Here is a 12,859-nt window from a genome sequence, read left to right as displayed (position 1 = left end):
TACAGTGTGGGGACCAGTAAATGACGCAGTATACTGCGTGGGTGATAATATAGAGGGCAGTATACTGTTTGGGGGCCAGTAACTAGAGCAATTTACTATGTGGGGGCTAGTAAAGGGGGCAATATATATTGTGTGGGGCAAATAAAGGGGACATCATACTGTGTGAGGGCTGGTAACAGGAGCAATATATTGTTTGAGAGTAAGTACACCAGCATGCTGTGCGTAGCAGTCCTGTATAAAATATGGAGAGGTGCAGCATAGGAAGCCTGACATTTTATTAGATGAGAGAGTGCAGCATGCTGCACTATTAGGTCTAGATATCTGGACCTTCAAATGAGTAAAGAGGGGGCATGGCCTAAAAAATTTGATTGGGGGCTCTCAAAATAGTCGCTACCTTTCGTTTAAAGAGGACCTTTCATCAGATCGGGCACATGCAGTTTTATATACTGCTGGAAAGCTGACAGTGCGCTGAATTCAGCCCACTATCGGCTTTCCTGATCCGAGCCCGGTGTAAAGCGCTATCGGTCCCGGTAAAGTAGCGCTTTACAGTCAGAAGGGCGTTTCTGACACTTAGCCAGGGACGCCATTCTGCCCAGTAGCGCCTATCGCGCTGTGCTCTAAGACTGGGGAGGAACGCCCCCTCCCCTCCTGATAATACTAGTCTATGGACGAGCTGTGTGAGCAGAGGGTGGGGGCGTTCCTCCCCGCTCCACAGTACAGCGATAGGTGCTGCTGGGCAGAAGGGCGTCCCTGGCTAAGTGTCAGAAACGCCCTTCTGACTGTAAAGCGCTACGATACCGGGACCGATAGCGCTTTACCCAGGGCACAGATCGGGAAAGCCGACAGTGCACTGAATTCAGCTCACTGTCAGCTTTCCAGCAGTATATAAAACTGCATGTGCCCAATCTGATGAAAGGTCCTCTTTAAGCTTTTCTACAATTTATTTTCTTCTAAGTTGATTGCTTTTTCCTTTTTTCATCTCCATTAGGGCACAGATATACAGAGTTGGCCAAAAGTATTGGCACCCCTGCAATTCTGTCAGATAATACTCAACTTTCTTCCAGTAAATGATTGCAAGCACAAACTCTTTGGTATTAATATCTTCATTTATTATGCTTGCAATGAGAAAACACAAAGGAGAATGAAAAAAAAAAAAGTAAAATCATTGATCATTTTACACAAAACTCCAAAAATGGGCCGGACAGAAGTATTGGCACCCTCAGCCTAATACTTGGTAGCACAACCTTTAGACACAATAACTGTGAACAACCACTTCCGGTAACCATCAATGAGTTTCTTACAATGCTCTGCTGGAATTTTAGACCATTCTTCTTTGGCAAACTGCTCCAGGTCCCTGAGATGTGAAGGGGGGCCTTCTCCAAACTGCCATTCTGAGATCTCTCCACAGGTGTTCTATGGGATTCAGGTCTGGACTCATTGCTGGCCACTTTAGAAGTCTCCAGTGCTTTCTCTCAAACCATTTTCTAGTGCTTTTTGAAGTGTGTTTTGGGTCATTGTCCTGCTGGAAGACCCATGACCTCTGAGGGAGACCCAGCTTTCTCACACTGGGCCCTACATTATGCTGCAAAATTTGTTGGTAGTCTTCAGACTTCATAATGCCATGCACACGGTCAAGCAGTCCAGTGCCAGAGGCAACAAAGGAACCCCAAAACATCAGGGAACCTCCGCCATGTTTGACTGTAGGGACCGTGTTCTTTTCTTTGAAGGCCTCTTTTTTTCCCTGTAAACTCTATGTTGATGCCTTTTCCCAAAAATCTCTACTTTTGTCTCATCTGACCAGAGAACATTCTTCCAAAACGTTTTTGGCTTTCTCAGGTAAGTTTTGGCAAACTCCAGCCTGGCTTTTTTATGTCTCTGGGTATGAAGTGGGGTCTTCCTGGGTCTCCTACCATACAGTCCTTTTTCATTCAGATGCCGACGGATAGTGCGGGTTGACACTGTTGTACCCTCGGACTGCAGGGCAACTTGAACTTGTTTGGATGTTAGTCGAGGTTCTTTATCCACCATCCGCACAATCTTGCGTTGAAATCTCTCGTCAATTTTTCTTTTCCGTCCACATCTAGGGAGGTTAGCCACAGTGCCATGGGCTTTAAACTTCTTGATGACACTGCGCACGGTAGACACAGGAACATTCAGGTCTTTGGAGATGGACTTGTAGCCTTGAGATTGCTCATGCTTCCTCACAATTTTGCTTCTGAAGTCCTCAGACAGTTCTTTGGTCTTCTTTCTTTTCTCCATACTCAATGTGGTTCACACAAGGACACAGGACAGAGGTTGAGTCCCTATGCGGACTCCCCCGAAAGGATTATCAAGACAGATGTGAACGAGACCTTACTGCAAATGAAAAATGTCAGCGTTGAAGGATTTTTTAAAATTTCTTTATTAATAGATTATTTTCTCTTGAGCAGGCACTATAATAATAACGTGACATAAACAGATCATTTTTGGTGATAACATCATCTAACATTTTAGATTCAAAGTTATTCTTCGATTTAGTAGAACTCGAGAAACAAGCAATTATTAATTTTATATAAAATAGAATATTTTCTTTCCAAACAGCAAAAGGTTAACAGTCAAAGCTGAATTTCTGTTCAGTGTTGTCATGGTAACTTACATTCACTCTTATTTTAAAGCTTAAAGGGCTGTAATTAAGACCGTAAACAATAAAATGCTAAAATAATTGTAACAAATGCTAAGCATTAGGGAAGCAAGAAATAATCTTCGCTGTATATAGTGCATTTCCGGATGATCGCATTTTATTTTTTTGCAAGAAAATAGTATAGTCTGCTTCTTAAAAGGTGAATTCTTGTATTGTTGTGCAAGAAGATTATAGATAAAAAAAATTATACTAAAATCACAGTAGATCATGTATTTGTAAATAGAAGATCGATAGATACAGTAGATTGAGGACCTTCTTCCGTATTTTATGGCTGGAAACATTGCACATGGGCTAAATAATGTCCTTACTTATTCTAGAATTTGGAGTCTATATAACTGGCAGCCTATACAATAGGAGCATAGGGCTTTTGTAATATATTAGCATTGCAGTGTATTGTATAAGTGTTCAGTCCCCATGAGGTTCAGGACCCCTAGGGGGTCTAAAAATAGAAGTAAAATAATAAATTCTAAAAGTTTAAATCGCCACCATTTCCCTAGATCAGATATAAGGATAAATAAAGGAAGACACATATACATTAGGTAAATGCCCGAATTACAAACTTAAAATATATTTTTCCCATATGGTGCATGCCTTTGCTAGAAAACAAAAACAAAAAAGCTACCAATTTTTTGTTGTTTCACAAAAAATGATCAAAACAATAGACATTCCTTAAAATTATATAAATAAAAAAGTACATCTGGCCCTTCAAAAAAATACTTCTTATGGGGGTAACACGGTGGCTCACTGGTTACAACTGCAGCCTGGCAGCACTGGAGTCTTGGGTTCAAATCCTGCCAGAAACAACATCTGCAAGGAGTTTGTATGTTCACCCCGTGTTTGCGTGGATTTCCTCCCATACTCCAAAGACATACTGATAGGGGAAAAAATGTACATTGTGAGCTCTATGTGGGGGTCACAATCTACATTAAACAAAAACGGTGCCTTATGCAGCCCGAGAATATGGAAATATAAAAAAGTTAAGGGTGTCAGAATATAGTGACTGGATTTTTTTTTTTTCAGGGTTTAAGACGTAAAATAAATTTATATAAATTTGGTATTGCCATATTTGTAATAACCCACAGAATATACTGTAGGTGACATGTCATTTTTGGTGCACAGTGAACACCATAAAAATAAAACCCATCCGAAAACTGTGCAAGTGCAATTTTTGTCTTCATCCACTCCATTCTGAATTTTGTTTCCAGTGCTAATAATGCTGTCTCAGTGTACATTAGTTGGTGTTTAGTGATAGATACTTCATCTTTTCCTTCTTGAGTCACATAATGCCAAACGTTTAGTGGTTCCATTTAAGGAGGACCTTTATTTACCTCCACAACAGTCCAGGTTGTTGCATCATTTAATAGGTTCTGCTCCTCTGATTCCAACACAGTTGTAATCTTTTTAGCCTTCGCCATTCTCGAATAAGAAATGCAATTAGTTTTGGTGCCTGATATGCTATTTAGATTCTGTACTGTCAGGTGGGTGGTGTCAAGCAGGAGCAGGAATGGGGGGGTGATTCTGAGCTCTTACCTTTTTCACCTCTGATTGGAGCTCTTAATTACACTCCCCTCCTTTCCTGTTCCTAAATGACACTGTCCACTTGACAGTACAGAACCTATCAGGCACCAAAACTAACTGCACAGATTGCTTAGGGATGGTGGGGACTACATAAAAAATGCCAAATGTGCTGGAATCAGTGGAGTGGCACGTATTAACAGATGATAAGATGTGGAGGTGGTGAAAGGTCCTCTTTAATGAATCTGCTGATTAAAGGTCACAAACAGATGTCAAATGGAAAGGCTTCTGTTACACAGGGTAGAATGTTATTCTCTTTTAATTCTTATTTTAAAAGGTTTAGTTTCTAACCTGCTATCCTTGTCTTAAGTCTAAATCACTCAGAGAGAAATGGCTTATGCAAGGAGCACCAGCAGGCTCATTGGAAGAGGAAGAGGCTAGAAAGAGACAATGTGAAGAGGATGAAGAAAGACTAAAGTTACTCGAAGAAAATGTCCAAAGGTAAGTGCTGGAATGTATTACAGTATATGTTCTTTTTGTCATCTCTATGTCTTACCTAGTCATTTATCTATCAGAATTACCAGAAAATGTAATTGTTTCCAAACTGTCAACTGAATGACCGAAAGAAATGTAAGCAATAAAATGATATGTAACTATGAGCCTTAAAGGGGCTCTATCAGCAAAATCATGCTGATAGAGCCCCACATATGCGTGCATAGCCTTTAAAAAGGCTATTCAGGCACTGTAAAAGTTAAATTAAACTACACCGCCATTTTAAAATAATAACTTAAAAAAGAATGTGATCTACTTACTGAAGGTGCACCCTGGGCGGGCATTCAGGGTGCGCCATCTTCTTCTTCCCCGCCTCTTCTTCCTCTGACGTCTTCGGGTCCCGTCCTCCTCCGGCGCTTGCTCGCGGACACTGATAAAAAAAAATAGCCCGGGCGCATGCGCAGTAGCCGTAGTAGAAGCCGCGTGCTACTGCGCATGCGCCCGGGCTATTTTTTTTTTGTCAGTGTCCGCGAGCAAGCGCCGGAGGAGGACGGGACCCGAAGACGTCAGAGGAAGAAGAGGCGGGGAAGAAGAAGATGGCGCACCCTGAATGCCCGCCCAGCGTGCACCTTCAGTAAGTAGATCACATTATTTTTTAAGTTATTATTTTAAAACGGCGGGGTAGTTTAATTTAACTTTTACAGTGCCTGAATAGCCTTTTTAAAGGCTATGCACGCATATGTGGGGCTCTATCAGCATGATTTTGCTGATAGAGCCCCTTTAAAGGGGGTTTTCTGCCCCCAAACTGATTTTGCAGCCTCTGGGTGCCAGAAGATGCTAGTGGATGAGAAGCACATGCAGCATTACTGCTATTCAAATAATAGGAGCAGCTCAGCAGACCCAGCCTGCATAATGGTGGTTCCAGTGAATTGAAGTGCTACTCCTAGTACTTGAATATTAGAAGTGCTGCATGTACTCCTTATTCAACTAGCAGCTTCTGGCAGTTGCAGGCTGCAGTTGTCGGACCTCTACAGATCATATACTGATAACTATCCCGTGAATAGGTCATAAGTATGAAAATTAAGTTTGGGGGCAGAAAACCTCTTTAAATGACCACTATGTTGTACATATTTATCAAAGGGGAACATAAGTACATGTGGTAGAGCTTCTTAAAGCACCCCTGGTTTTAAAAGGGGTTTGCAGGCTAAAAATCTTGATGACTTATCCTTAGGTGAGGTCATCAATACTTTTAGTCCAGAACATTGTTTTTTATTAAGTCCTCAGGGCAGACTCAAAGAACTTCTCAAACAGTTGATCCCAGCGCTACATCCTGTGAAATTAACCATTATATATATATAGAGAGAGAGAGAGAGAGAGAGAGAGAGAGAGAGAGAGAGAGAGAGAGAGAGAGACAAACAGACATTTTATGTATTTCCGGTAACTCAGTCTACAATGGACATGCTTTTTGCACTTCTATGACCCACCTTTAAGTACAAATGCTAAATTTCAAATGTAGAAGCAACATTTTGCGTTGCATTTTAAGTGATCATACTGCTGAAATTGGCCTCATTCACATCTTGTATGATGTACGCTAAACATGTCCAAAGATATCTAAGCTGAAAGAGTGTTCACATGCTTCTTTGTGTGCTCACTTCTACAATAACAACATATTGCACAGTGTGACTGCACAGTGATACATTGCAGACTTCTGTCAGAGGTGTATATCTAGAGTCCACTTAACAAGATGTGAAGTCACCCTAATGTGCATGGGGTTCTCCAAACTTTCCCACAGTGACAGATATTGGGATGAGATATGGGTCTCTATATTGGATTTTAACATGCCCTTTTGTTCCCAAGGATTAGTCTGGCAACACTTCACTCCCTTTTCCCTACTGAGGACACACACCATCTTGGCTAAACTGAGCATGCATGTGTATGAGGAAGGATGGGTGGAGTATATTGGGAAAATCGGAGCAGGCTCCGCATTTTCTAATTTATAGCATGTACATTTTTGTGTGGAAAGTCATGGATTTTCACTGAAAATTTTACCCTTTTTAATTATAAGGTGAAATCTGCATTGAATTTACAGCAGAGTCTCTCTCAGAAATTTACTGTGAAATTTGCATAATTTTGCCTTGAGATCTGTGTTAGTAATATTCTGCCACATTTGGACATCACCTAAGTCTTTCATATACATTTACTGTCTTTTGAATATACGCCTGTTGCTGTGGGAATTTGGTCTAACGGTTTGATAGAAGATACTTTATTTTTTGTGCTTCATTCGTTCACTTTTTACTTTACCCAAATTCAGGAGGTACGGTACTAAGAATCCTTTTTCCTCTTGAAAGGAAAAAAAAAAACGCCTGCAGATAAAAGCATTGCTGGAATTAATTACTGCCATCGGATGCTTGTGTTCACCATATGACTGTCTGCTACATTGTGAGCTGCTTCAGTGAATATAACAGCCTGCCTACATCACACTGCCCACGCCAGCAAATTCGCTCTGATAACAGTTGAATCTCTCACTGAGCCAGATATGAAGGTTTACTCCATATTTAATAGTAGCCCACTTCATCTGCTTACTGCGTAGATAGTATCGGTGAATTTCTGCAAATGGATTATATAGAAGTGCAAGAGCAAATAATTAGAATATGCCTGCAGGAGTTGGGATTACAAATACAGTGGTATTTCTTAGCAATGGGTATACATAATGACGTTTTATGATATGGCGGTTTATGTACATCTCTTGTCAGTCTAGATAAATTGCAGTATGCTTCACTGGATACTTGATGCATAGATGTCAGGCATCATTCATTCCAGAAAGCTGGAGTAATTGATAATACATCTGATGGGTCCGATAGCTCTACCCAAGTTATACCTTTTGTATAACCCCTTTCAGGAAAGAGGCAATGACAGTATAATAACTGCACTTCAGCAAACAATGTTGCAATGTTTCGAAAAGACACAAACTCCGGTTTGCATCTTTTCCATATCATATGCTGCGCATATTTTTCTGCAATGTCTGGATGGGACTGTAAAATGCTGCGGTTTCTGCTGCGGTGTTTACACAACTTGGGGCCCCGACTTCACTCTCTCTCTGGACATCACAGAACTGAGCATCATAGAGATGACTGTGCTGGGATAGAACAGATGTGATCGTCATTTTGTGCTAAGCCTTGTGGATGTTTGAACCGTTAGGTCTTACAAATGAGACCAGTAGCATCAGTCCAAGCAGCCACTGCTATAAACTAATCCCAGGTTCTGTTTCATAGCTGCTTCCAAAGTAAAGCTGGAATAACATTCATTTGGTTTATACTATCTACACAGAACTGTAAAATATTAAAGAGTCCTTGGACACATGCGCTGTAATACACCGCTAGAAAGCCGACAGTGCACTATCGGCTTTCCCGTTCTGTGCCCCCGCTGAAGAGCTATCGGTGCCATTATCGTAGCTCTTCAGTGTCAGAAGGGTGTTGCTGAGAGTCTGGGAGCAACTTACTAGTATATCCTTCTTGTGCTCTTACTACATACTTTGTTCTTAGACAAAACCTATAGATTTTCACTTTAATTATTTTCCAGTGTAACAAGGTAGGCCAAAGATACTTTCACACTACATCTCCCTCTGCGTCTGTTTCATTTCCTCTAATGTAAAAACATGATGGAAGCTTTCTTTCCTCATATTTGTTTACGTTTCTAACAGAAGAAAAGTCTTGCATACAGACATTTTTCGGTACTATTCCGTTATCGGGCCAGCAGCAGCGCATTTCAGCACCAGCTTTCGGGACAGCAGTTCAGTTCAGCAGCGGGAATTACAATGACATCCGAGGACTGCTGGCCCGATGCTTGTGCCCAGTAGCCAGTACATCAATGACCCCCCCTCCATCTCCTCCTCCTTCCAGTGCTGCCCCCCAGCTCTCCTTACATCTACCCCGTACCCTCTCCCCGCCACATGACTAAGCCGATGCTGGCCCGATGATAGAGGCCGTGCTTGTGTGTAGTAGGCAGTACATCGATCGATGCCCTCATCCTCCTCTTCCTTCCAGTGCTGCCCCCCAGCTCTTCTTACATCTGCCCCGTACCCTCTCCCTGTAATAGGCCTCACCGTAAATCTTGAGCAATGAATGCTACTAGATAGCCGCCGGACGCTGCAGAAAGTTTGTCCCTCCGGCTCGCTGTAGCTCACCGTTCCTATAGTGTTTCTTGTCAGGGCCTGGATTGAGCCCCGGTGTCTTTCCTTTCGGTCTCGGTACTAGCGCTGAGGTGAGGCCTAGTCGTGTGGCGGGGAGAGGGTACGGGGAAGATGTAAGGAGAGCTGGGGGGCAGCACTGGCAGGAGGAGAAGGATGGGGGAGGGGGGTCATCGATGTACTGGTTACTGGGCACAAGCATCGGGCCAGCAGTCCTCGGATGTCATTGTAATTCCCGCTGCTGAACTGCTGTCCCGAAAGCTGCTGCTGAACTGCGCTGCTGCTGGCCCGATAACGGAATAGTACCCATTTTTCTTCCATTGAAAAAGTAACCACACATGATGGAGGAAAGCATCTGTCATTTTTTTTTTTTTTTTACATTAGCGTGAATGTAGATCGACGGTGCCCTGTTTTTATCACTCACTCACTGTTAAAGCATGTTGCTTTCATCCTGTGACTGGGTTGTAGTTCTACAATAAGCCCATGGTTTGCTTTGAGTCGCTGTTTTATGAATACTTTTGCTTTAACATGCATGAACATGCAAAAAAAATTTTTTTCTTTAAGTGCCTTTTCACTCCCTGCAGTAGTTGAGCTCCTGTGAATAACTCAATTAAAGACTAAGGCAGGGCCCTAGCTTGGCATGGTGGTCCAAGCATGATATCATCTTCACTAACTCTTACTGGGAAGATATTCCCTGACTGCAGATAACAACGGCTTATGTCTAATTAAACAGATATTATAATCCTGCTTGTATTAACATCTAAGCTGCTGGTGGAACATTATTGGAGCATTTTTATGTTGATTATGGATAGACGTAGATTGCACACTAAATCTTCTATGCATTTTCCTGCAAATATATACAGTTATAACAACTCGTTGTGTTTAAGTGCTGATACCCTAGATAAATGATTCACATCAGTTTTCCAAAGCATTTAGGCCATATAACACCATGTATTGTTACGGCAGGTTAGCTAGGTTAGAGCATGAACCACATGTTTCAGCTTAAAGTACAAAGTGACTTACCCTAGGTTTACACTAGCGTTGCATTTCTGTTGTTCAGGTCTGTCAGGGGTCCTGAATAACAAGAGTGGTAGACAGCTAAAACAGTGGTTACACATGGAGCCCAGCAGAACCTATTAACTATAATGGGGTCCATAAGGTGTCTAGCGTTTTTAACATCCTTGTATTCTATCAAAATCTGGTTATTTAGTATATTAAAAGTCACGTTTTTTGCTATGACCTAAGACCTAGGACTGGAGCCCAGCTTTCTGACACTGGACCCTACATTGAGTCCCCAAATCCTTTGGTAATCTTCAGATGCCATGATACCTTGCACAGGTCAACAACAAGAAAACAGCACCGAGCCGATCCTCATGTAAAACCACTCATTAAGTGGATGGTAGGACAAGACAAATGTCTCCTCACCTGGCTGGATTGTGCAGGTCACAAGAACCCTTCCGGCTTGTAACAATCAATGGAGAGAGATGGGGGCAGCCACTGGAATACGCCATAGGAATGTCAGAACAGCAAGAAAAGTGGACCAACCTCCTCCAAGGAACAGGCAAGAATGCAGCGCTCACCCAGGTTTACGAACAGACTTCAGTCTCTGCTCAGCTTTTCAGAAACATGATGATGTCTGGGTGCACCCTGTAGATCTCTTGGTGACAATTCAGATTTGTCACCAAGAGATCTACAGGGTACACCCAGACATCATTGTGTTTCTGAATAGCTGAGCAGAAAATGAAGTCTGTTTGTAAACCTGGGTGAGCGCTGCATTCTTGCCTGTTCCTTGGAGGAGGTTGGTCCACTTTTCTTGCTGTTGCACACGGTCAAGACACCCAGTGCCAGAGGCAGCAAAACAAGTCCAAAATATCTTTGAACCTCCACCATATTTGACTGTTGGCACTGTGTTCTTTTCTTTTGTAGGCCTCATTCCGTTTTCAGTAAACAGTAGAATGATGTTCTTTACCAAAAAGTTCTATCTTGGTCTCGTGTGTCTACAAGACATTTTCCCAAAAGCATTTTGGCTTTCTCACGTACATTTTACCAAACTGCAATCTAGCTTTTTTATGTTTCTGTGTCAGCAATGGGGTCCTCCTGGTCTCCTGCCATAGCTTTTCATTTTGTTCAAATGTCGGTGGATAGTCCGCGCTGACACTGCTGTACCCTGAGGCTGCAGGACGACTTGAATTTTTTTCGGAACTTGATTTGGGCTGCTTATCTACCATCCGGACCTTCCTGAGTTGCAATCTTTCATCAGTCTTTCTCGTCCATGTACACTAGTTGTAAACTTCTTGATTATGTTGGGTATCATGGACATAGGACATCAAGATGGACTTGTAATCTTGAGATTGTTAATATTTTGACCACTATTTTGGTTCTTAAGTCCTCTGACAGTACTCTTCTCTGCTTTGTGTTCTCTATGCTTAGTTTTGCACACACAGACACATAATGTAAAGATTCAACTTTTATCTGCCTTTAGGTGTGTCTTTCATATTGCCCACACCCAGTGGCATAGCTAGGAATGGCGTGGCCCCGTGGCGAACTTTTGACATGGGACTCCAACCCCCCCCCCCCTCGACCGAAGACCTCGAGCGACCCCCTCCTACGCATTCCTGCGCACTCTATTATGCCCCATAGTGGCCCCTGCACACAGTATTATGCCCCATAGTGGACCCTGCACACAGTATTATGTCCCTTAGTGGACCCTGCACACAGTATTATGTCCCTCAGTGGCCCCTACACACAGTATTATCCCCCATAGTGGCCCCTTCACACAGTATTATGTCCCACTGTGGATGCCCTCTTTTCAGACACCAGAGTATAATAATCGGAGACCCAGGGGTAGAAAAACATAAAAAAACACTGCTACTCACGGTGGACAACATGGACACCGTCACCACCACACAGCAAGCGCAAAGCGATGTCTTTACCAGCGCTGAGCGCACCTGTCTTTACAAGCGCGCAGCGCTCCTGTCCTGCCTGCCAGTGCTCACCTGTGCCTTCACAAATGCTCCGCACTTCTAAACATGGACTCCCCCGCTTCTTCTTGCAAAATAAGTCTCCGCCCCCCAGCGTCAGGAAGCATGCTGAGGGAGGTGACATTGTGTAAGGTCCTGTTCAGGCCTATGCGTGGTGATATGCGAACAATCCGCAAAGGCTAACAAAATAGGTCACTCACGGTACCGTCGGTAAGACCGGACCTCCCCCCCCCCCTCCCTCCGGAGGGGGGGGGGCAGCTTTCAGGAGTAAAGACAAAATTTTTTTTCAAAGTCACAAGTCGGGAGCCCGGGCCCCCTGACGTGTCGAGCCCTGTGGCAGCTGCCTCTGCTGCTACAGCAGTAGTTACACCATTTCCCACACCTGTTACTTGCAACGGGTGAGTTTGAATGAGCATCACATGCTTGAAACAAAGTTATTTACCCACAATTTTAAAAAGGTGCCAACATTTTTGTCTGGTCCATTTTTGGAGTTGTGTGAAATTATGTCCAATTTTCCTTTTTATCTCAGTCTTTTCATGTTGTTCCAATACACACATAAGAAATAAACATGTGTATAACAAAACATGTGCAATTGCAATAATTTCTGGGAGAAATACTTAATTTCCTGGAAAAATTTCAGTGATGCCAACACATATGGCCATGACATATAGCCATGATAGATATATATATATATATATATATATATATATATATATATATATATATGCTTATACCCCCTAGATATCTTGTGTTCTGCCTAAATGCCTAAATTTTATGAGTATGTTCAACTAATGTACATCCAGTCGACTTTCACATACATTATTAATATGAAAATAAATGTACATTTCACGGGGTCTCTGAGATCCAGTAACTATGGCAGACATCTTTCAATGTTATGATCAGTGGATTCACTAATGGAGCTCTGCTAGGAAGTGTAATATAATCCAATAAACAGGGAGTCTATCAAGAAAGTGGCTCCTGGTTATGTAGAGTCATTTGAGATCA

General features: G+C 42.5%; 1 protein-coding gene across 2 annotated transcripts in view; it reads left to right on the top strand.

Moving 5' to 3' along the window:
• The window catches only part of LOC142212417 (paralemmin-1-like), a 121,264-nt gene that overhangs the window by 78,308 nt on the left and 30,097 nt on the right, over window positions 1-12,859 (top strand). For both annotated transcript variants that reach the window (XM_075280457.1, XM_075280456.1), the window contains exon 3: window positions 4,566-4,696. In XM_075280457.1, coding sequence (XP_075136558.1) covers window positions 4,566-4,696 — 131 coding nt within the window. The remainder of the gene's footprint in view (window positions 1-4,565; window positions 4,697-12,859) is intronic.

The sequence above is a fragment of the Leptodactylus fuscus genome, chromosome 1 (genome assembly GCF_031893055.1).
Source record: "Leptodactylus fuscus isolate aLepFus1 chromosome 1, aLepFus1.hap2, whole genome shotgun sequence".
Classification (NCBI taxonomy): Eukaryota; Metazoa; Chordata; class Amphibia; order Anura; family Leptodactylidae; genus Leptodactylus; species Leptodactylus fuscus.
Note: the sequence above shows the minus strand (reverse complement) of the source record. Positions and strands in the feature narration are given on the sequence as shown.